The sequence below is a fragment of the Rattus rattus genome, chromosome 11, assembly GCF_011064425.1.
Source record: "Rattus rattus isolate New Zealand chromosome 11, Rrattus_CSIRO_v1, whole genome shotgun sequence".
NCBI lineage: Eukaryota > Metazoa > Chordata > Mammalia > Rodentia > Muridae > Rattus > Rattus rattus.
In genome coordinates, this window is record NC_046164.1 from 29895097 (window position 1) to 29920144 (window position 25048).

General features: G+C 44.9%; 1 protein-coding gene across 1 annotated transcript in view; it reads right to left on the reverse strand.

The window, feature by feature from the left end:
• Fryl (FRY like transcription coactivator) overlaps positions 1–25048 on the reverse strand; it is a 165479-nt gene that overhangs the window by 64741 nt on the left and 75690 nt on the right. Inside the window, exons 12-25 of the mRNA XM_032916330.1 lie at positions 21697–21800; positions 21316–21424; positions 19510–19596; positions 17591–17762; positions 17094–17226; positions 13729–13836; positions 10061–10298; positions 8611–8796; positions 8283–8369; positions 6677–6945; positions 5862–6054; positions 4751–4875; positions 3930–3987; positions 1912–2003 (exon numbers count right to left, since the gene is read on the reverse strand). Of these exons, the coding sequence (XP_032772221.1) occupies positions 1912–2003; positions 3930–3987; positions 4751–4875; positions 5862–6054; positions 6677–6945; positions 8283–8369; positions 8611–8796; positions 10061–10298; positions 13729–13836; positions 17094–17226; positions 17591–17762; positions 19510–19596; positions 21316–21424; positions 21697–21800 (1961 nt within the window). The remainder of the gene's footprint in view (positions 1–1911; positions 2004–3929; positions 3988–4750; positions 4876–5861; positions 6055–6676; positions 6946–8282; positions 8370–8610; positions 8797–10060; positions 10299–13728; positions 13837–17093; positions 17227–17590; positions 17763–19509; positions 19597–21315; positions 21425–21696; positions 21801–25048) is intronic.

The window sequence follows — 25048 nt, forward strand, 5'->3', positions numbered from 1 at the left end:
GGGAAGAGATGTCTACTCCAGCATCATGAGCTACTTAGAGTCAGAAGTCTAGATTCTTGTCTTGTCCCACCAGCTCTTGGTTATATATCCAGGACTATGACGGTATGCTTCAATGAGAGCCCACCTTAGTCACTATGCCTCAAATGACCCTATGGACAGTAAGTGCTTGCTATTTAATCAAAGGGTAGTTCATTTCTATCAAGCGCAACTCTCATTATATTGGGAAGTACTTCTACATAAAAATTTTAAAGTAAAAAAAATATTTTACTAGTTGCATCATTAAAAGATCCTGATCATACAAAAACAAGGGCAAGATGTTTGAAAGGCTATATTGAAAATATCCATCTGTAGGAATAAACATGTGCTGAATTAATGGATGATTCAGATTCTGACTTCTTTGCAAGAATATTCTTTACCTTCAGGTCATGACCAATTAGCGGGCTGCAACCTATAGCAGAAAAGAGCATCCATTCTCTGAACTGTCCACTGAGCGGCTTCTGCACACATCAGGTACATAAAGGCCCCCATCTCCCTGGCATTCAAAATGTCCCCCATCCCTAATCCTGTGGGATGGGAGACGTGATCACACAGCAGTGACAACCTTTGACTGATTTTTCTCTTAGAAAATAAAAGTGAATCAAAATAGCCCTTTTCTAAAACAATTAGCGCTCAGCTGTGGGTTTTTGATTACTTCTACTGTCACGATAGAGGGACCACAGAGGCTCGAGTCTGTCATATGCGTTCTTGCTTTGCCATCAAGTTCACAAATCTCCATTTTACTTCTCATAACTTCAATGGACGGCCTAGTCGTTCGTTCTTTTGCCTTCCATTTGACACAAGAGAAAAGCAAATCTACAGCTTAAAGTCTCTTCCCTGGGGCCGCTCGCTCTATTTTGAGTGTCTGTCACAAGCTTCTGATGCTAGACCGAAGGGTGCTAGGCACGTTCAGAGACAGCCAGGACAAATGCCTGCACGCGCTGTTGCTACGCTTGTTAAACTCCCCACCCATTCCTTCCATCAAGACTTCTCTCCCGGCTCCTTCGGTGCACAAGGTCAGATCCATTACTTTTGCTTCAAAGGTCAGGTGACACCATTACCCTCCCAAGGAAACTGTTCACTTCCGACTCACAGCTAATGGTATTTCCTTAAGGGTCTTGGTCCTACTGTCAAGAATAACTCCAAGATTTACGGTTTGCGAATGGTGGGTAAACAGCTGTGAGTTGTTTTTGTAAAGTTCATAATTTCCTCAGCAGGAACAACAACAGTTAGTCAGGATAAATTTGCAAACTTGTTAATAGTTATCCTTTGAACATGTGAGTTTTTCTCAAGCCCAGAAGGTTATTTATCCTCAAAATGGGGCAAGAAATTATAAATATGTCAAGAAAAGACCACCACTATTGCCTTTTCTGGAAATCAAGGCTCCAACTAAATATCAAAGGCATGGGCACATCAGAGCTAGTTTTTGACCGGTCTAGTGCTGATAGCATCATCATCATCATCATCATCATCACCACTATCACCACTATCATCACCATCACCATCATCGCCATCATCATCATCATCCACCATCATCACCATCATCACCATCACCATCATCACCATCATCACCACCATCATCACCACCACCACCATCATCATCATCACCATCATCGTCGTCGTCGTCAGTCTGTAGCTCAGGCTAGTCTCACACTCAAGGCAATCCTGCCTCTGCTTTTGGTGTTATGTAATTCCTGGTTGCTGATTAATGTGCTAGGTGCCTCTTTAATTGGTAAACAGTACTCACAGATGTTGACATGTATATTAGCTGAGTGTTTTTGTTACAATGGTGCTTTTCTGTTTTCACACACTTCAAGGAGAAAACAGCAGTCTCTGATCATCCCAAAGTTTTGGAAGTCAGAATTCCACACCCACCTGTGACTAATGACGCCAGCATCCGCCAACAGTTCAAATATCCGTACCAGTTGTACTCGTAAAATGTCTCGACGCCTGCGCCGCTTCATATTCTGTTCCAAGCAAAGATGTGAATTAAGAAAACACTCGAGTAATTTGTAGGAAACTGCCGGTGTGACTTGGAGAGTCGACAGTGTGAACAGCGAGATGTGGGCTCATCGCTGTTACACGGACTGTGCCATGCCGTGTGGATGCCGTGTGGATGCCGTGGATGCCGTGACTCTGGTCTCAAAGGGCCAGGTCTACAGATGGTGTGAAACTGACGAGCTAAACTGAACCACGTGGCATTTTCTAAGCTGATCCCTCCTGTGTCCGGCAGAAATAAAACCCTAGGGTTACTCTTCAGTGATTAGTCAACCTGCTGATGTCAGAAGATGGAATTAATAAATCTGAGTCATGGGGAATCCCTAAGACTCAGATATCTGGCAGGGAAAGTAATCCTAACAGATAGAAACCTAAGGTTTTGCTCACACCTGCACCACACTTAATTTTTGCACCAGAAAATATAAAAAGCAAAGGAAAGAATTGGCCACTGTGGGATGAACAGACAAGGGGAGCGCTGGCTAAAACATCAGCTGAGCCATTTCACTGGGGTGCAGATTCCCAGAGACAGAAAGGAACCTCCCGGGTCACTTTCTAATCTACCTTGTCTCATCTGCGAAGTGATTTTCTGAACCCAGAGCAGCTAGAGGTCCTGTCTTTCACTTGTGCATGCATGGTCACCCTCCTGCCTCTAGGAAGCGGGCTCTTTTGCTGACTCAGTTTGCTTACTGCTTCCTTTGGGTCTTTCTAAAGTTTACAGAAATTCATTCTGAACTAAATAGCTTCCTATCGGTCCTCAAGGACGTCTGTGGGTTCTGACTGTACCCTCCTGGTTATGTCCACAAGAAGAGAGGGTAAACTGCAGACCCTCCAATCACAACTGGCATTCGAGGACATCACCGCACCCTGAAACCAAGCCCGTAACCTACAGGGTGGAAGCATAAACAGGAAGGAGTGGTGGTGTGCCTTCAAAATTCTCTTTCTGGACAGCAGATCTCGCCAGAGCTCTCCCTCCTGCTTAAGTTTCTCAGGGGACCTCACCACCCCGACATTTGCAGCAGAGATTCTCTACAGGGATCTGCAGCCAATGCATGTAAGATGCTCGCAGAGACAGATGTTCCATGCTGCCCCAGGGATTCTCACCAGACAGGCCTAGCGGTTAAGTTTTAGCAAGATCCTGCATAATTCTCAGATGTCACTATTAGGCAGGAGACACTGGACTACAGGCAGACTGAAAATCAAGCCACTTTCACGAGGTACTTCATTCATTCAAGCTACTTTCCCTTGTGATAGATATAATTGTACAGAAAAAGAAGCAATTTCCAGATCCTTTTATAATACAGTTAAATGCTGTTTTTCTGCCTACGATTCCTTTGTCCACTGGGGGAAATGTTCCCAAGATCAGCACTGTGGGCAGAGTCCTGAGGCATTATCCTATGAACTTCTACAAGCTCATACCCACGTGCCACACCAAACTGATGTAATCACTCTCGGAAAACCTGCCGACTCTGTGCAGAGCCTACCTGCCCTCCCTTATGGTATGGTGACTTTCTGAGTGCTTTGTGTCCTGGGTTTCTATATATCCTGTGTTTTATACTGGATGGGGAGATAGTTTGCATGTGAAAAGGTGAGCTGAAAATACACCAGACAGCTGGGTGTGTGGTGCACGCTTTCAATCCCAGCACCTGGGATGCACGAGCAAATGGATTTCTTGTGTTTGAGGGCAGCCTGGCCTACACAGTAAGTTCCAGGTAACACTGGACTACATCGTGAGACCCTGTCTACAAGGCAAAGGCAAGCAAACAGACAACAACAGCAAAACACACCAATCTCTCATTTCTTAATTTCTACCTTTTAGTGTATGTTCTATTTAGGGTACGGCGGGACAACGTTCACCACATAAAAAATTAATGGTGGGAACCTACATAGCAGCTTACCTCTGGCCTTCTTTCAAGTGCTTCTTTAATTATGGGGTGCAACTCCTCTATTAATTCTCTAGAAGAGAAACGGTATACATTTTTGGCACTGAGAGCTAAACAGGCAGAATGTGACGTTTGCAAATCCTTCTGGGAACAGCAGGAATTGACAGTATTGACACTAAGCCCACTGCTTCAAATAGTTCTTAGTGGTTCATTTAGATTATAAAACATCTGTTTAATCGAACACTTGGAAGCTGCAGATCATGGCATCCGCACTGACAGAAGACGATATCATCGATATTTCTATTTCTGCGAACTGCATATATTTTATGGTGCTGAAACATGGTAATGTACAAATTGCTCTCCCTTCTTTGTTTTACCCCAGCATAGTACTAAAGGACTGATAACGTTCTACTATACCACAGGCTAGCCTACTATACAGCAGGCTAGCCTGAGGTTACTGAGGAGATGGTCAAAAATAACTGACGAACACCGGCAGTTGTTTACTGAGCCAGTATCTGTCCAAACAGAAGATTAGATAGAACATGGTTTACATTTTGATTTCACTTAAAAATGTGTTCACTGCATGGGACTGAGGGGGAAAAAAAAACTCTAAAAAGCCAGTGTAAACACAGTCAACCCATGGGTTGATCATTTATATAAAAATGCTGATGTCGGGAGAGCGAGGAAATAGTTTTCATTCTCTCGGTAAGACCATGGCTGACATGGAGAAGGCAGGGCAGGAAGGAAACTCAAACAACCTCTCTTCCACTCCGCTCCGCCTCGCTTACGGGCAGGCTCGTTATCCTACTGCAGAGAGAACGTAATGCGGGAGTTACCTAAAGGCTCCTGGGTTGGTCCTGCCGAGACCTAGAACGAGGGACTCCGTGATTTCCATGCTCTCAGAGCGCATCATTGGAACTATGTGCTTAAACAGGGAGGAAGGGGACGGGATGCCAACGATCTGAGGGAAAAAAAAAAAAAAATCAGAATAGCATTTACAGTTAGACAGTCAACCAAATAATTTGACATTTCAACAATCTGTGGTCAAAGAAGACGAATAGATGACATTTTTTTTTTCTTTTTGGCAAACAAGAATGCTGGATCAAATTCAGTTTTCGGTACACATAACCTGGAGAAACTAAAGGACTTGTGCAAACGTTTACTGCGGTTCATTCACAGAACTTGTTTGTGGGTCTCTGTAGTTCCTAGAGAGACTCAGCCCCACATAACAGTCCATGGACCCAAGCAGATGTTTCCTATCTTTTGATCCATAAACACTGAAAGACGAAATTCTGATACTCCAGTCTTCAGTTTCCTTCAACCACGCATGATGCCTTGCTTCCTTCCTACTAAGAGGTCTATTTAATGGTTCTTCTCATGTATCCATTATGTTCCTTTGAGATGTAGGCAAATTCTGTAAGAGCATTTACTTACTTAGACCATGCCTCTGGAGCAAGGAACGGAGGTCCACTCCTGTGATCCCAGGACTGGGGCAGCTAAGAGGAAGGGTAGCTGGAAGTCTGAGGCAAGCTAAGGATGCACAGTAAGTTCTAAGCCAGCCTGGGTTACAGGTGAGGCTTATCTCATAAAAAAAATAAATGCATGAATGAGCAATGAATGAACTAATGAATAAATGACTCCTGTTGGCAATGGGAAGAGTAACAGCTTGGGACACAGGGTAAGAAGAAACATGTATTATTACTTCCTTTAAAGGATTCAGCATGCTATTTCTATGAATGTGATCCCTTTAGCCAACGGAAAAACTCTATTCTTGATTCTAACTAGGAATCTACAAAAATAAAAATAGAATTTCTTGAAGTACTTTTTTTTCCCCAGTGAAAATGAGAAATATTCTTCAACCAGTTTATTATATTTTCCATGAGAAGAAATTTACGACATCTTTCTGGTGGAATCACTGGGACTGCACAGGGGGTGAGAAAGACCCACCTTGGAATCGATGCTGTAGCCACTGTCAGGGGTGGACGCCAGCGTCTCGGGAGGAGAGCATCTCACGGAGCCTGCGGGTGCTGAAGGGGACGGGGAGGCGGCCGCGCTGCAGCAGAGAATCAGGTAGTTTCTCCACAGGCCAATGTACGAGTCGCTGCTCGTGGTGGTGCTTACTTTCTTAGCATTGATGGGGCTACTAAAAAAAAAAAGAAAGAAAAGTGGAAATCTCGTATGTCTTCTTCAAGTAACATTTTTATGGGAAAAGTTCACAATTCAATGTATTTTGTTCATTTTCATTCGCCATTGCTTCCTTCTGACTACCACACTGCTGACCTCCCAACTATGCCTTCCTCTTTCTTCCCATTATTAATAACCCCTATCTCCAATTATGGCTGCTCACGTGTGGCTCAGGCCATGCACTGACTGGGGCACCTACTAGTGGCCACGCCCTCAAAGGAGTGACTATCTCTCCTCAGCAGCTATCAAGTGCACAACACATTTAGAAAGTTTTAATGTAACTGATGCCAAGCCGTCTACCAATTTAAAAGGACACGGTTATTATAAACTTTATTTTGAGTACTCAGTCTCTGTGGAAGAGAGAAATGAATGAAGTATCAGAGGCCTTCCACGTGAGACAGAAAAGACAGATCCCTGCGAGCCTGCAGCCTTCACACTCCCCCCAAACCCTCTTCACAGCATAGCCACACAGTATAGCACATGGCTTACAGAATGTCCAGTACACGTCAGTTCTCAAGAAACACACATTGCTCAAGCTGACTACCCACTGGGAAACTGCTCTCACTCAAAGCACTCACTTTATATCAACTTGGGGGGACAACAGCTGCAGCCTCGTGTACGCGAACATCCACGCGTAGCTCACAGCTGTGGAGCAGTGCTTCGGAAGATTTTCTTGCTTTAGAAAACTGGAGAGGCTTATAATCCATGGGTCTTGGCCTTGGGTCACATGTGCAAATATCCAAATATGTGAGGGGCTGATCACATCAAACTGGTGGCTGATGGGAGAAGAGTTCCAATCTGCTAATGTCTGCAGATCTACGGAGCTCGGGCAATACAGCAAAGTAGTCTAGAGAGAGAGAGAGAGAGCGAGTGAGTGTCATGCACTCAAGGAACTTCCAACGTTTGTCTACAGGAGGGGCTTTAGGCTGGAAGTGGACTGTCAGTGGTGTTTTGCAATACAAGACCTACGTCTTGTGGCTGGAGCTAGGTTTGAGGAAGGAGCAGATCTCTGACATTCACACCAGGTTAATCCTCAAGAGAGGCATGTTGTAGCTTTCACTGTTCTCAAAAGGCTGTGTGGACCAAGAAGGGTAAGATCCATAGCTTAAGTGATTCTGTGTGAATACCCGACTTGTGTGAGTTCCCAGAACTCGTTAGAAGTAAAACAAAACCCATCCTGATGCAATGGAGCGGCCTGTGCTGTGAGCCGTCTCCAGAGGTGCACATTGCTAAACATTTGTTCCTTAACACTCAGATTCTTAAAGAAATTAAGATCTGCCTTTTTTCATTTTCTTCAATAAACATTGTTTAAGGCATTATTAAGCCACTTATTATTCTGCTCGTTACCATAATAGAGTTAGTGTTCTAAAACACAATTCTTTCAACTGTATACATTTTTAATCATGTCTCAGGCTTATAAAATTTTATTATTACCTGCCTTAGGTTGTGTATAACAGATGAGTTATAAGAACCAGGTGTTGGGCAGAAAGCAAATAAATCTTTTATCCATTAATCCAAAATAGGAGAACTAAAAATTCAAGCAGTAAATGTCACCACTGTTCCTGTTTCAACCTTGGACTGTTGACTTCCCTCCCCTCTCCCCCCACCCTCACTACATAAAACTAAACGAAGTTTGCATGCATTAGGCTGGATATGGCCCTGGGTTCTATTCCAAGCATAGCAAACACGGGAGAGGGTGAGGGCAGAAGAAGAAGGAGGGGGGAAAAGAAAGAAATTTATACCATCAGGTTTTTTGTAATATACTTGCTGATAAAATGTTTCTCTACGTGTTAACATACATATTTATTTAACTTCATAAAGCAAATGAAAATATTCACTGAAAAAGCAAATGAAATCCCAAGGTTTTCCCCCTCTGATGTAAAGAGTATTTCCTTGCATGACTGTAACCACTAAGCAACGGGTCACAGTTTGGTGACATCACATTTAAGGGAAATCTCTCCGGGAAAGACGAAAAATGTACCAAGATCAACTTGTTTGTAATCGCAGCAAGAACTAGCCATGGCCTTAGCACGCGCCGCTTTAAAACCCTCTGTATGCTTCAGAGATCCTTTATGACTCGCTGCATTTGTTAAGGAGACACGCTTACACATATGCTCAGACACGGATGTGTATCCACCTGCCTTAAGTCCCAAGATACGATGGAGAGGAAACTCCTCCAGTTACCTGGTCGGCCCCCGTAAGATGTATGAAGCTCTCCAGAATGGATGGGCTCAGCCTGTCCATCACATCAATGGCTAACTCCTCATCACCCTGTAAGGAAAGAGAACGAACATCTATGCAAATGAGGAGGCTTAAGAAACCTAGGCAACAGGAAGTGAGGTTGAGCAGGGTGTGGGCTCCGCTCTTTCTTGTGATGAACTGGGGAGCAGGGTCTGGTGGAGAGCAGAGGGGAGAGCAGGCAGGCTGGGTTCGATCAGGCCCACTCCAGCAGGCAGCCACAAAGTAACGCCTGCTTTTCATGAGATGATGGCCTGAGATGCCTAACCCTTACCTTAGGGACCTCCAAAAGTGCAAACAAAGCCCGTATCTCTCTGAGGACACTGACAGCCAGCCTTCTTGTGGCGGGACGACTGCTACAGAGGATGACCAGCGCAAAGCCTTCGACCACATGGAACACAGTGGAATATAGGCTCCTTTCCAGAGGAGGGGGGTGAGGACCTCCATTAGAGATGCCCTGCTTGAAAAATAAACGCAAGTTAAAACAGGCAACATTTTAAACGCAACAGTAACCAGTGAGGCCAAGGACAAGCCTCACTTATGTCACTTATTATGGTGACAGGCCTGCCTCCACTCAAGCGGCTCAAACAGCATTTACTTTATGAATGTAATAGTGTGGCCTGGGGCTGAGGGGATAGCCTGCTATCTCAGCAGTCTGAAGCAGGAAGGTCATAAGCTTCAGGCCAGTGCAGGATACAGCATGAGTTCAAAGCCAGCTTGGGCAGTAACTTTGTGAGACTTGGTCTCAGACTAAAAAGTAAAAGCAGGTTTTGGTGTATATCTCGGTGGTAGAGCCCTGTAGGAGGGGTGAGGCTTGGAGCTCAACAGAGCCACATCAGCACAAAAAACAGAGAATACTGTTCCAATGGAGCCTGGCGGTGGTGGCCCAGGCCTTTAATCCCAGCACTTGGGAGGCAGAGACAGGTGAATCTGTGTGCATCCAAGGCTAGCCTGGTCTACAGACTGAGTTCTAGGACAGCCAGGGTTACACAGAGAAACTCTGTCTCAAACAACCTAACCAAAGCCAAAATAAACAAACAAAAACCAACCCCCAGGTGCTCCAATGGCTGTTTAATAGGCCATGCCTAACGTGTGCCTCTTGGATTACCTTGTGACTTTGTAGCCATTACTTAGTCCCTCTCAGTGTAGAGTCTACATGAGAGAAATGAGAGCCTGAAGTGCATGCTTCATGTGTAAGAGCAGGCTGCGTACACAGCCTCGTCTGGGAGCTCGTCAGAAGCAGGTGTGCTCAGGGCGTGTGGTCTGTGTGCTCATTACTGTGACCCTGGGTTACTCTGGATGCTCTAAGCTTCCAGGGTTCTATGGTTTTTGCACAGTGTTATAAAATCAACTACATGTGCACCTTGCATGGTGAAGGAGCACAGACCTGTGTGCTCAAGAGACTGGCACCTTTACAAAAGCAATCAATTCAAATGACACGCTACCAAAGGTTTCAGGTAAGCTATGAAATGCTGGGAACACCGTCACATAAAAGTCAACTCTACGATTCTTGTGCTCAATAAAACATAACATGACACCAAACAAAGAGGGCTTAAAGGCTGGTCACAAATGGTGTCCAATGAGAAGAAAGTCCAACACAAGAGAAGGACATTAGAACCAGTCACGACTGCAGAACTTGGGAGAGCCACTGTGTGTCAGTTAACTTCACATCGGTCGTTTCCACTGATCAGCCCCAGAGCAAGACCGAGAGAGTGTGCTGGTACCTGGGAGTCCTGGGTCCTGTTGTACATCTGAGCTGCCTGCTTCCACTGATTTATTAATTGTACCAACATCTTTACAGCATTATCAAGAAGGGTGGGGTGGACATCAGTCACTTCACGAACAATAAAATACACAAATCCTGAAAGAACATCCTCCCGCCAATCTGGAAAATCAAGCATCAGTGCCTGCAGGGTGTTGAAAGCCAGCGCCCGCAGCTCCTCATCCATGTGGATCGTGAGCCTGCGGAAGACAGAACCCATTAGTGAGCAACAGGATGAAACGCAGTGCTGCTACCTGTTACCTAACACTCACAAGTAAGCCAGCTAAACATCGCGTCTCCTAAAACCTCCTAAGATACCTGATCTGTCCCTTCACACGCTCGGTGAGAATATGAAGACAGGGGCCCAGGCTCACTTTGCTAGGCCATAATCACCCTCTCTGTGCTAGTCTATAGTTTAAATTCCATGCCGATTGAGTCACAATCACTGATGTTTTTGCTAACGTTCAGGATAGTCTTGGATTTAATTGAGAAGCTGTTGGTATCAGACGTATCAGAAATTCATTTCAAATTCCTTCAATCCTTAACACCTTATAGTACTGTCCTATAATCAATAAAAATAAGTCCAACCACACAGGAGCTTAGCAATAACTTATACTAATCTGGTTACTGGAGAACACACTAATCTGGTTACCGGAGAACACATGGCTAAATCCCCAACCCTATGCCAACCATTTTTTAAAGGCATTTAAGGTTGCAGACGGAATATTAATAGCTCATTACAGAGGTAACATCACGATGAAGTCGAGAGAAGTAATTGGGTAGGAATGGAAGCAAATTTAGGAGTAAGAAAACGGCTATACCTTGAGAATAAAATGGGTCAAGAACCCACCAGGCCCCAACTAGCTTAGGGCTTAATAAGTCAAGTCAATATGTAATAATTACATTTTAAAGTTAAGTTACTTTTTAAAGACTTCAATATACTGATCATAATTTTAGTTATGAGAGAGAGAGGGAGAGAGAGAGAGAGAGAGAGAAAGAGAGAGAGAATTAAAAGATGGCTGCAGTCCTTTAGCTGTGAGGCTTGCTACCGTGTGAATTATAAAACACTGAGGTTGAGGATTATTTTAGCGGCTGACAATAAAGACAAATGCATTGAAGTTAGAGATGACCTGAAGGAACAGTAGTTACAAAGCACACTCCATGTGTGTGCACGCATGGGAACACGGAGTTACTCACGAGAGAGGGGGGTGGCATGTGTTAAGAAGGGAGGCATCACACTTTGCTGACTTCGGCTCTGGTCTTACTCTAAGCCGGCCTCCAACTGACAGAAGCTAAAGAGACACCCATTGCAGCTGCAGTGCAGGTGCATTGCAGGCTTTGGAACAAACAACAGTAGTTATCTACACGGCCTTTAAACCCATGACTGTCTAAATACCTCACACCAAAATGGTGTGACTCAGGATATGCGTGCCTTGTGCAGGGGAGAGAACAATGGGACCTGGCTAATTAAACTCGGGGCATTATTTTTCCCTAGAGACTTTACAGAGGCCTATAAATTCACAGCAGGCCTGTGTGGCTGGCTGCTTTCTGGCTTCCCTTATTCTCAAGTAAGGAAGAGTCAGACACTAACTCCAAGCCAACATAGTTGAGAATCTTTCTGGCCACAGAGGTAAATTAATTTAAAATGACAGGCAGAGGGAAAGGAAGGAAATTAAACTGCCATTCGCGGCTCAGAGGCTGGCTCCTTCCAGCCCCAGCCTTCCTCGCCCGGAGCCTCTCAGGTGCGGCTTCATTCTGGGGGAGCTGAGAGGGGCGATGCCGGAGATTTATCTTGCAGGAGGATCACCTTCCAGAAAGATGTAGGTCAAGGGAGGCCGACGTGAGACCAGTGAGGACGGGATTGACAGTAGCCGCTCACTGCTGTAAGGCTGAATGCTACGGGTTAACATCAGGCTCCCAGTGGGGTGCCAGCTTTCTAATTCCTCACTGTTTATATTTCATCTATTTCATTTTGGAGACAGCGTTCACTATACGACACAGTGTAGCCTCTAATTCTCAATTCTCCCTGCCTCTGACTCGTGAATGCTGGGAACCCTCACAATGGTGGAAGTAAAGGACCGAATCCAATTACAAAGCTGACCTCTGAACTCTACATCTGTGCCATGGCATAAATACACATGTACCTATAGTGAGAAATTAAAGTTTTTTAATTAACAATTAAGGGAGAGCTGAGTCTCTTGGCACAAGCATCAAATTGCAGGTACTTAAAGAGACTGAGGCAGACATTCCCGAGTTCAGGCTTGCTTGGTATACAGAGGGTGATCAAGGTCAGCCTTGACACAGACTGAGACCCTGCTTCATAGTAAAGCATGTACACGTATGTATGCATGCTGTAGCAGGATCTGCAGCCTAGAGTACTTGCCTAACATGCACAGCCTTTAGGTTCAATTCAGTGCCACAAACCGACACTAAAGAGGCTGGGTGGGGGCAGAGAGAAGCTATGGAAAGGCGCAGTTTCAACTAAGCCCCTCTGACTCCATGGTCCTCACAGGAGACAAATACCACTGTCACTGTGGTCCCAACACCTGAGGGAGGCACGAGGCCATCTGGGAAGCGCCAGGTGTTGTCACCCAGGGCTTGAACAAGTGCTGTAGCAATCTGGTCACTATTTACACAATATGGTGATTGCCCAGCAACCAGTAAACATAACAGTCACCATGTTTGGTTTTCCACTAGGGTGCGGCTGGCCAACTGTGGTTCCGGGCGGACTCCAGGCAGATGCCCAGTCATGTTCCGTCCCGCAGTATGGTCCTGCTACTTCTGAAATGCCACAGTGGGAATGCAGACATGACACAAACTGAGGCAGTGGGTCTCAACCCTCTTAATACTGTGACCCTTTAAGACAGCTCCTCATGTGGTGGGGACCCCTAACCATAAAACTATTTCCGTTGCTACTTCACAAACTATGATTTTGCTAGTTATGAATTGTAATGTAAATACCTGTGTCTTCTGAGGGTCACAGGTCGCCCCTTGTGACAGGGTTGTTTGACATCCCCAACCCCCAAGGTGTCTCAACCTATAGGTTGAGAACTTCTGAACTATATAGCATGGTCAGCAAAACTGAAATATTTACTGTCTGGTCTTTCATGGAGAAAGCATGCTGACCCCTTACTGCATGATCCCCAGTGCCATCCACACAGCACAGCCTCAGCAGGCTGCTGTCTCGACTTATAATTAGGCTGGGAGACATTGCTTAAGTGCGGTTGCTATGGTATCTATTCACTTTATAGAACTATGTTGTGCCTAATGGAGGGAGAGGAGGAGTAAACACTTGAAGGCAGCAGGCTCTCCTATAGCAGAAAAAGTTAACTGGGTCTTGGTCACTACTCAGGATGCTGACAGGATGACCTCAGAAGTAAGACTTCACTGAGCATCAGGGAGGCTGCTATATAAGGGATATTTGTCATATAAACCCAGTGAACTATTACCTGACAGGGAATTGGAAAATAGGGCTTAGAGGGTGTGTGTGTGTGTGTGGGTGGGTGGGGTGGTATGTTAGAAATTAAAATTTGAGTGGGGGTAATAAAAGATGAGAATTAAGAGAATAAGTCATCAGGCTCGAGGCTGTGCCTGTTGTGAACACGGCGAGACGGTAATGATGCCACTCACCTTGCTAACAGCTCAATGAGGTCAGTTCTGCTCATACCATCGGGAATCAACCTCGGAATGGCAGCAATGCAAGTTCTAAACAAATCGATTTTGGGTTTCCTCTCCCCCCTGAAAAATGTATCACAACAAACAAAAAACAGAGTAAGAAGCGTATCACATGGGCTGGAAAGATCCATTTTACAAAAATGGATCAGAGTCCCAAGGCTAATAGGTCCAATTAAAAGGGGGGACACAAGCTAACACATATACACAGCAGCCACTCACCACCCACACACAAGGGAAAGATGGAGGATTTGGGGAAATCACAGCTAATAACTTATCTTATCAATTAGGGAGCAAGCATAATTCACTTTAATATTTAAAAAGAACTTAGTTATTCACAAACACAACTAAATACAGTTACTATTGGAAACAGCCATGTGACGGTTAATGTGGACTGTTAACTTCACAGGACCCAGCATCACAAGGGACACAACCTTCTGGGCATGGCTTGAGGGATTCCCTGCACTGGATGGAGGTAGGAAGACTCATTGTGAAGGGAGGAGGCATTGTTCCGTGGCCTGGTCAATATCACAAAGTGAAAGCTGGCAGAGCCTAAACATTTATTGCTCTCTGTGTTGTGAGTGCTACCTGACAGCTGTTTCAAGGCCCTGCTGCCGTGACCTCCACACCAGAATGGACCACGCCAGGATGGAGCTCAGAGCTCAGACAAACCTGTCTTCCCTGTGCTGTTTTGTTCAGGCATTTTGTCACAGCAACAAGATAAGGAGTAAAAGTAGTGTTGATGCTACTAAGTATCTGAAATACTTAGTTTTATAATCCGGTGTTCTCCTAGGTGAGTATTTATATTGTTCTTGTCCCCTTGTGATACTGCATCTGTTTAGATTTTATATAATTAAACTGCACTGCTCTCTTAAGACTCCTGGAGATGTTTCAGTCCCTCCTGAGAGGCGGATGTTTGATATAATTTATTTTTACTATATATGTGTCTACGATGGAGAGGTGATCGATGTTAAGGACTTAATCCACGGCCTTACTCATGCTAGCCAGGAGCTCTGCCACTGAGCTACGTTCTTGCCTTCTCTACCATAGTTTCGTAAAGTTAGTCACACACTTTACAAACCACTGAGTACATGGCTTTTCATTTTAGTCTGTATTTGAAGAAAAGCTTCTCAATTTCATCCGTCATTTTCTAGTCACTAGATAATAATCCCTGTGCAAGAAAGAATCAGAATGTCCTAAGAGTTTGGGTCCGTCTTTGGTAGCGCTATTTACACAGTTGTCACTTTGTGTGGTTTTAAAATGCATGGATTAGAGTGACCACAAGTCAGATAAATAATACCAGTCCCCATAGACATGATTTAAGCTGCAGCCGCTGTCCTTTAACAATGACCACACAACTGCGGCTGCTGGCTCTCGGGGCCGTAGGACGCTGTATATATGAGACGCAGACCCCACAGGCGACCATGCCTTTCTAAGCTGTTCCTGACTGCTCACTGTGCACCAGTTCATATACACAGCCAAAGGCGTGACTGCTGTGGGGTCTGCCTGTCCCCAGAGTGTGACACTTACTAAAACGGACAATTAAAGAGATGCTAGAGGCCAGCAAAGATAAAAATGGAGGGGGAAAAAACTGAAGACAAAAACCATAGCAAATTCTTACAATTTCAGGTTGTCACAGCATCTTGTCTAAATATAAGCTTGACTGGACTCGACCTAGCAGAGTGTCTCAGAGAGCCCTGACGGTGTCTAACTCTATTCACTCCCCTTTATCACTACTGACACCATTAATCCAGGTGTCACCACAGCTGGTGAGACCGCATGAGACCAGCTAGACACCTGTGCTCAAATGCAGCATGCAGACATGCCACGGTGACCTTCTCTAACATGACCTGGAACTTGTGAATGCTTCTTGGAAACACTGGTTAAGGTACCATGTGGGAAATTTGTTCAGGCAACCCTGGATCCGAGGGATCCACCAGCCTTGGTGGGGCCTTTTCTCAGCACATGCTCTCTGTGTGACCTTCTGGCCTGTGTAGTCTCTGGAACCTTTAAGGAATAATTAGTTCCACTGGGTGTCCCTCTTTGTCATTTAAAGTCTACTGTCAGACTACAGTTAGAGATTCTAGGAAGGGAAATTCAAATGGAATTGTAAAAGGAGCTAGAGGAGACCAAGATGACCAGGGGACAGACATTGCATCCACTTGAGGCTCTCACAGGACCACAGGAGGAACTGGATGTAAATGTCATTGACTTTAATGCAAGAGTTGTGGTGACCAGGAGGAAATGTCTCAGAGGAAGTCAAACACGCAAAACCTTCACATTTGAAAACTCTCGGGACACTGCGGTACAACACTAGGCAACAGCCATACGTTAAATAAGAACAAAACATCCAAGGGATATTCTCAGACCTGTAACGCAGACACCTAAATCTAGATTTATATCTAACCCCCCTTAGAGATAATGAACCAGCAAACAAGGGGCATGGCTATCACACACATACCACCTCCCTAAAAGGGAGTATCTAACAGTTAACACAAGACATGCTGGGTGGAAGATAGCAAGCATGACGGGTGGGGAGGGGCCCTCGCTGCAGTCTCGGATTCTTATGACAGCTCTCAGATTTACATGATTCCTGGTTTTTATAAAAAAAATTTAAAGCAGGACTCTGTAAGTAGGGTCGTTTATTAACCTTGATAAGTCAACCGTACAATACATATCATGTTAAGTGGAAATTACTCTTGTGGCAAATGAAAATAAGGTTCATGATTAGACTGGCATTATCTACACTAGTTCAGCATCACATAAAATAACAAAAAATGGAGCATGTGGGAGGAAGCTCTGTATTGAAAACTATAGCAAACGGCCACACGGAAGAAGTCCAGGAGAAAAATGTACGGAAGCGGGTAACCTATGTGTGCCCTTCTGTGAGAAATAGCAATGGAAGCATGCAATGGAGGCATGCAATGGGGGCATGCAATGGGGGCATGCAATGGAGGCATGCAATGGGGGCATGTAATGGGGGCATGCAATGGAGGCATGCAATGGGGGCATGTAATGGGGGCATGCAATGGAGGCATGCAATGGGGGCATGCAATGGAGGCATGCAATGGGGGCATGCAATGGAGGCATGCAATGGGGGCATGCAATGGGGGTATGTAATGGAGGCATGCAATGGAGGCATGCAATGGAGGCATGCAATGGGGCATGCAATGCAATGGGGCATGCAATGGAGGCATGCAATGGAGGCATGCAATGGGGGTATGTAATGGAGGCATGCAATGGAGACATGCAATGGCAGCAACATGCAATGGAGACATGCAATGGTAAGAGGCATGCAATGGAGACATGTATTTATTACGTACGTAATCATGTCTTCTGGCTCTTTGTTGGACATCTGCACACTGGTCATACACATTGGTCTCCCAACCTCTTTGTCCAGATGCCGGAGAATGCTGTCTAGCGCTCTCCTTACTTGAGGATAGTACACTGACATTCCTAGGAGAGAAAGCACACCATCACAATGACGCCAGCACTGCACGAAAGACTGCTTTCTGTAATAACAACCCCTCAGCCTCTCGAGGAAGAAGCCTTGCTGCCATCACATTAGAAGATGCTCTAACTGTGGTGTGCTCTTTGGGATAAAGATGATAAAGGACAGAACATACACAGCAGTGTCCCATGAGAAAACACGTTTAACAAGAAGACTCTTGACAGAATACTAGAAACATCAAAACGTGATCACGAGATCACTGTAGGACTGGGGCATCCACACTTGGCAATGGAGACACTTTAGATTTGACAACAGATTTGCACAGAACAGTACCACAATTGAAATTTATTCATTCCAGTTAACACCAACCTATGACTTTTGCCTCTTCATCTGTCAAGGTTTTATTGAGAAAAATCTTCTTCACACGAAGAGTGTTTCCTGAGGGAAGAATGACTCCTGTGGTGGGCATGGGAGGGTCACCATCTTTCTGCTGCAGGCTGTCAGCGATGACGAGGAAGACTCTGAGGCCAATGTTCATCCTCTTCAGAGAAAACAGACCCAAGAGGAAGAAATCAGGGCCATGCATTGTATAGGCTAAGGGGGTTGGGAGAAAGAAGGACGGAAGGAATCTAATCTTTCTGCCTGACACTGAACCAGCCCAGGCAGCAGAATCTGCTGATTCCAAATTCCGAGAGGGGCTCATTGTCCTCCTGAGTCAACTGCCTTCCCTTGGCTCTAAGGCTCTTTTGAAACCTCTCTGTGCTTTCCCAAACACCAGTGACTCATTCCCTCCCCTCTCTTGAGACCACTTTTCTCTTTCACAGGGAAGAACTATATCAACTCAACCTTTCGACAAATCACACCATCTACTGATGTCAGGCAGGAGTGTTCTTTGTCCCTTTTGGTCTTCTCAAGGTGCAGGGGTGATGGCCTCCTAGACTTGGAATTTCCATGAATGTGGTGGTTTGAATGAGAAAGGCTCCCAAGGGCTCTTACTAGGGAGTGGCACTATTTGAAAAGATTAGAAGGATTAGGAGGTGTGCCTTTGTTGAAGGAAGTGTGTTTCTGGGGATGGGCTTTGAGGTTTCACAAGTTCATGACAAGCCCAGGTCTCTGTCTCTGTTTCTGTCTCTCTGTCTGTCTCTTTCTCTCTCCCTTCCTCTCCCTCCTTCCCTCCCTCCCTTTCTCTCTCTGTCTAGAGATCAGAATTTAGCTCTCAGCTACTGTACCATGATCCCTGTCATAAAGATGATGGATTAAATTTCTGCAACGGTTAGCAAGCCCCTAGTTAAAGGCTTTCTTCCCCTTGTAATAGTTGCCTTGGTAATGGTGTCTTCACAGAAATAGAACTGTGACTAAGACACTGCGCTCTTGTACTTTCTAGATCATCAGAGCAACTACCCCTTCTCTTTCTTTTATCCTTGGCATTTCTCTCCCAACTGAACACGTATCTGTGTCCCTTAGCTCTCTCGGTTATCCTAATAGAACAAACATTCCCCCGACACCTCTCTGAAGCATTTCTCCCTCAGCAGCGGCCACGCTGCATCTTCACTTTCCAGAGCTCAGGCAGCGTCAAGTACTCTCTTTTCCCAAATATCACCTTTCTTTCCACCTCCGTGCTCCTCCTGGCTGTGTCACCTCCACCCACATTCCAGGCTCCTCCTGTCAGTTGTACTCTCTCCACAGGCACTACACGGACTAATATAGCATCAATCACTCTCCATTCCAGGCTGCCAAGAACCTGTATCTGGCCACCCTGAATGCATTCCGTATGGCCTGCCTGACATCTCAAATGTCCCAAGATGACACGAGTTAGACACACAGACTCCTTCTCCCAGACCTGACTGCTCCTCCGTGTTTCTTTGTTCTGCTTTCTTCTGTTTGCATCTACTGTCTCAGCCTACACGTCCCTCTCTGTGACCTGTACCGGAAAGTAATAAGGCAGGGCCAGGCATCCCAGTGGGTGGCAATGGGTACTCATTTTAGAAAGTTCTGGTAGGTTCCCTAAACTCACATATCAGAAGGTCAGAGCCCCTATCATAGCTGCACAGAAACCCTGATGGGAGGAGAAGGTTCCATCACTGTTCAAAAGCCTCTGAGTAAATGGGTTAATGGAACCTTTATCTGGTTTTCATTAAACTGGTTTTCAAAACTTGAAAAGATTCCATTGCCGCCCAACCCCTGAAACCGATTGACTGAGGGATCACCCAAAACCGCAGCAGGACCAACATGTCTACTTCTAGCTCGAAAGCTTCATCGTTACTGTAATGTAAATGTCTTATTTTTACCTCTGGATTAATGGTGAACGTTTTAGCAGATTTTCCAACACTCAGAAGATCAAATATTATTTCTTTCATTGCAAAATCCAAACGTTCCTAAGGAAAGAAATTAATTAGTTAATAAATCACTGTACCTCCCTAGAATATAAAGCAAGCTATCTGAGAGATTCATATATTGGGAACAATATAGATGTTTGCCCTTAGGAAGTTTATAAACCCAAATGAACATAAAGACAGATATATATGAATAAAACAGATGTTTGAAAATGTATCATCTAATATCAATGATATGAGTTCCCAATGAGTAGGGTGGATTTTAAATATTCACCCTCAACAAACACCAAGCGCATACAGAACAGCGAGGCGGGAAGAACGGAACCCCAGCAAAGGGACCTCAATAGACTAACGGCTAACGAGATGCATCAGTGCCCAGGTACAGGGCTAGCGGATGGATTACCGCGGTGAGGCGACTCAGTGGAGGGCACAGCGCAATTCTAGAAAATAGAAAAGGCGAACGGTGCAACCTAACAGCACTGCTTTCTGAACACAGGACCAAAACTCAACTTGCTTCGTTAATCTTTTTCATCAAATGAGAATCGATTTCTTCCACCCCAGAAGTGGTTTGGCAAGCTCTATTCCTTAAAGGTCTCTTTGATTTAGCTACGGTAGGTCCTAGCACATGTGCTCTCCAATCCAGACTGTGAGCTGGGGAGAGGGCTTGGTGCTTGCTACACAAACACGAGTTAAGATCCCCTGTACCCACATAAAAACTGCTATGTAGTTTGTGTGCTCCCAATAATCCCGGTGCTGCAAAACAGAGGGCTCCCTAGGCTCACGGGCCAGCACTTGAGCCAGTCGGTTGGCGCACATTCAACACGGGGCCCTCCCCACCTCAAAAAATGAAGCAGAAGAGCCAGTGCGATGGCTTAGTAGGTGAAGACGCAGTGCTGGTCGGTTCTGAGTCAACTGGATGCACGCTGGACTCATTTTAGAAGAGGGAACCTTGGTTGAGAGCCCCCCTCAGATTAGTCTGTAGGCAAGCCTGTGGTGCATTTTATTGATTGATAATTGATGTGCAAGGAAGAGCCCAACTCACTGTGGTGGTACCACCTCTGGGCTGGAATTTCTAGGCACTGAAGAAAGCAGGCAGCAGTTCCTGTCTCAGGTTGCTGCCCTGAGCTCCTGCCCTGACTTTCTTTGTTAACAGATGGGGAACTGAACATTGTAAAGTGAAATAAGCCCTTTCTTCCCCACAGTCATCCTGTAAAACAGCGGTGCTTTAGCACAGCAACTGAAACTTGCCAAGAAAAGTGCTTTTTCCCACACACACACACACACACACACACACACACACACACACACACACACACACCCTAAAATTTCCAAAACAAAAGTGGAGAGCAATACAGGACACCTGATGCTGCTCTCTGGATTTCCTGCACACATGAGGGTACACACATGGACACACAACTCACATACAAACCAAAGTTACTGAGACATTTTAATTAGGACTATGACACAGTTTCTCAACACCCTCAATTAAATGTGTGTCCACTTATGTGGTTCCTTCCCTCCTTTGTCACACAACACACACACACACACACACACACACACACATACACACACACACAATCATTAGCATCCTGTAGTTTTTAAAACTTTCTAAGCATCTTTTTTACTCTAGAATAGTATTAACACTTAAAAAGCATACCTCTAAATGTATATGAAATTACATATTTACATAAAAAACCCAATAATGAAAGATGGCTGTCGCTGGCAGCCAGGACAAGAGGGCCGGTGAGGGGGAGCACCCACCTGAGCAATGAACTGGATGATCTTCACAAATATGTTGAGAGGGGTGTCGCGGGGGACCACGCTGCGGGAGCCTTTCGGGAAAAGAGCTGACACTATGCTCATCAGGCGACTGCGGGCAGAAAACAGACTTAATGACCATGACATCGCGAGACCATGGCCGCCCTGGTCAAGAACTCCTGCTGCTCCTCATGCCAGGGGAGCTCAGACCCCTCTCTACAATGCTTCGGTCACTTCCACTGGTGTGACTGTCACAGGCTTTTACTTCTTTTGGAACTGAGGATAGAGCTTTGAGCCCTGCATGTGCTAAGCGAACACTTCATCTCTGGGCAGTGCCCGACCCGCCAAGGTTTCAGGTCAGATGTGCTTTAAGACAGCACTCACCTTTGTGTTACAGTATTGCTCTCACATTTTATCCTAATTACATAAACCCACAACAGTCTGTACAAAGACTCCAGTGCAACTCGAGACATTTTAGGGTCTTTATTCTGTGTAGAAACAAAAGAAAACAGGAATAAATGAATTAAAAGCCCTGGCAAACATTTCAGACCAGACACCGTCTCCGATGACCACTAACCCTATCTCCTGTTCTGCTCGGTCTAGGAAATTTATATACGTCAGCCTAAGAATAGACGGCTCACAAGTGACCATCGATGAAGCAGCGAGCTCTCATTACACTCTAAAATATGATGGAATCCTGCCAACACATCAGAGAACTTCAAAATGATGCACACAGCGTCAAATACTTCATTTACTTCATAAGTGGTTTATACCCCAGTACTGACACAACCGATGGGCCACTCCCCTTTAATTCATTTGCCACCCACAGGCAGATCAAGTTTGAAATACCAAATAGCGTTAGTCATGTGATTTTGTGAAATATTCCCAGACATTGGTGAGTACATTTCTGTGAGAGAAGAGAGACCTTGGGAGCTCTGGGACTAAACCCAAGCCCTGGATGTCCTTTTGTCACTTCCTGTGTCCTGTGACGGCCTGTCTTCATCTGGAGGGAAGATGGTACCTACCTCACAGGTCAAAAAGGTCACAACCTAGAGAGCACTGGGAGCGCGCTGGCTGTTCACTCAGCGTTAAGTGTACAAGTCCTAATTTTTATGTAGAAGCAAAACATTATTTAAATTTCTTTATGATTTACAGTGAGAAAACTTTTATTTCAGCCCGTTTTATTGGTGAATGTTCTTGTCACTCTACCTGTTGCCATGACCATAGTCATGCAATAAGATAATATAAATTTTGAAATTATATCAATCTGCTATTTGACTGCTAAAATAATCTGTATTTAAAGGTAGTCATTCTAGAAGATTTCTATATTGTTAAGCAATTACATATGGTAACTAACAAAGAATTCTTTATTACAAAGTCTCACTAATAGCCCTCCCTTCCTGGCTTCAAGCTAGTAATGTAGATCAGGCTGGCTCCAAACTAGCAATGTAGACCAGGTTGGCCTCAATGCCATAGAAATCTATTTGCTCTGTCTCCCAAGTACTGGGATTAAAGGTGCAGGAAGCCATGTCTAGCAAGAATTCTTAAAAAGGCTTTGTTTCCTTCAGCCGCTCTGATGTGTGAAGGTTTAGAATAGCAGACATCTACTATCAATAACTTAAAGCAGAAGGAGGGGGACGTTTGATGATACACTAGAGACCACACACATCTACATAGATTGGACAGAATTGAGACTGGAAAACCCAAATACTCTCAAAAGCAATTCCTTGTTCCATGACAGGATCCATGTTGATCCCCAAACCGTCGAACAGTCCCCCTGGGGTAGCCCTCTGTTTGCTAAGTGACTAAAGTTACAAGTGATTCATGAATGTTGCTAACCCAATAGCCAAATTTTGTAATAACCTCCTCAATAAAACATAACTTTCCGCTCTACCATTTGACTCCCATATAGCAGATATGACACTATGATGTCAGCAAGAAAACAGAGAGAGAGAGAGAGAGAGAGAGACAGAGACAGAGAGAGAGACAGAGACAGAGAGTGAGAGACAGAGAGAGAGAGACAGAGACAGAGACAGAGAGAGAGACAGAGAGAGAGAGACAGAGACAGAGAGAGAGAGAGAGCGCAGAGGGCATTTCCCGCCCTGAAAGCCCTCTGGAGGGCATCATGGTGATGGGCTCAGCCCACACACTTGCTCTCTCCTCAGAGAGCAGAGCACTACATCAATCACAACCGCATATCCCTGGTGGAGGGAGGAGGGAGGAGAGGGGAGGGAGGAAGAGAGAAGGAATTAACTAACTCCCTCTGCTGTATGTTAGAACAGAAATAGCCTACATTGACCTAGGCCTTCAACAAAGATGTGTACTGCTCTAGGTAAAATTTATACCACTCAGATTTATCCGATTGTCACATAAAAATGCAAGGACTTTAATATTCTACAAAGCCTGACACATTGTTTAAGTATGACCCCTACAGCCACCATTTCGATGTGCACAATCCCTATTTTCTAATGTGAACTTAAAAAAAATTTTTTGCTTTGTTAGAAAACCCAAACCAGTAGGATAAAGGTTCAAAAACTCATTCATCAAAACCATGTTGAAAACCCAAGCTACCGGCTCCTTAATTTCACTGGAACACTTTTTTAACCTCTTCGTTTAGAATGGTTGGATGGTGCAAATTAAACACAGGAGTAAAACCGTAAATGCTGTGAACAATTAGTTAGCCACCACCATCATGGGCATCTCTACGTCCATCTTCTCGGGGCTGCAGTAACAGCCGACCTCCTGAAGGGGGCACCCTCTCTGGGCTACTCTTCCGCACACAGTAAAAGCGGGTGGAGGTAAATACTTCAGACAGGCAACGCAACAATGGGCAAAGGGGAAAACCAAAACCAAAACCAAATGCGCTCTTAAAGAAAAGAAAGCAATACTTTACTTGGTGACGTCAACACAACTCACCTGCAGGGTTTCTATTTGTTTTCTGATACTGTTGTTAGATGGCATCTAAATAAAGCAACGTGAGACAGCAAACATGAACATGAGATGCAGCACATGCATGTTAGATGAAAATAAGCACAAAACACGACAGCTCCTCACCAAGGCCTCTATTTAGAAGAAATTTGACATTTCTGAGGCAGTGGCCAGAAATGCTAAGAAAACGAAACAAAACAAAACAAAACAAAAAAAAAACCAACAGAACAAAACAAAACAAAAACCAATCCTAAAGTCTGGGTATCCTGGAGCCTATGACACTCGAGCTAGGAGAAAACTGAAACGTCTTGCTATCTAACTTTCCTCCCAACGTGACATTCGAATGAAGGGAACGACATAGGCTACTGGGGGCCAGTCCCTGGGTTATTCTTCCGTCGCCCCGACTCTGTTCCTCGGTCTCTTAGCAATTCTTCAGAAACTTTAACATTAGTTAGTAGTCATAAACCAAGGGAACCTAAATTGACTAACGATAAAGGACTGGAAGTTTACCGTATTTCCGTTAAGAGTACAAAGATTTAAAAAGTAACTGTCTCAGTGGAAATGAAGTGCCATTCTCACACACATGAGCACACAGCAGTGAAGCCCATTTTGTTGTGACTGCCAATTAAAAACGTGGCATGCTAACTAAAAGGGTTCTTAGCATGTGTCTGTGTGAGACATGACTGCTTGTGTGTGTGTCTGTGTGAGATATGACTCCGTGTATGTGTGTGTGTGTGTGTGTGTAGTATGTGTATGTATGAGGGTGTGTGTGGGTGTATGTGTCAGACATGACTGCTTGTGTGTATGT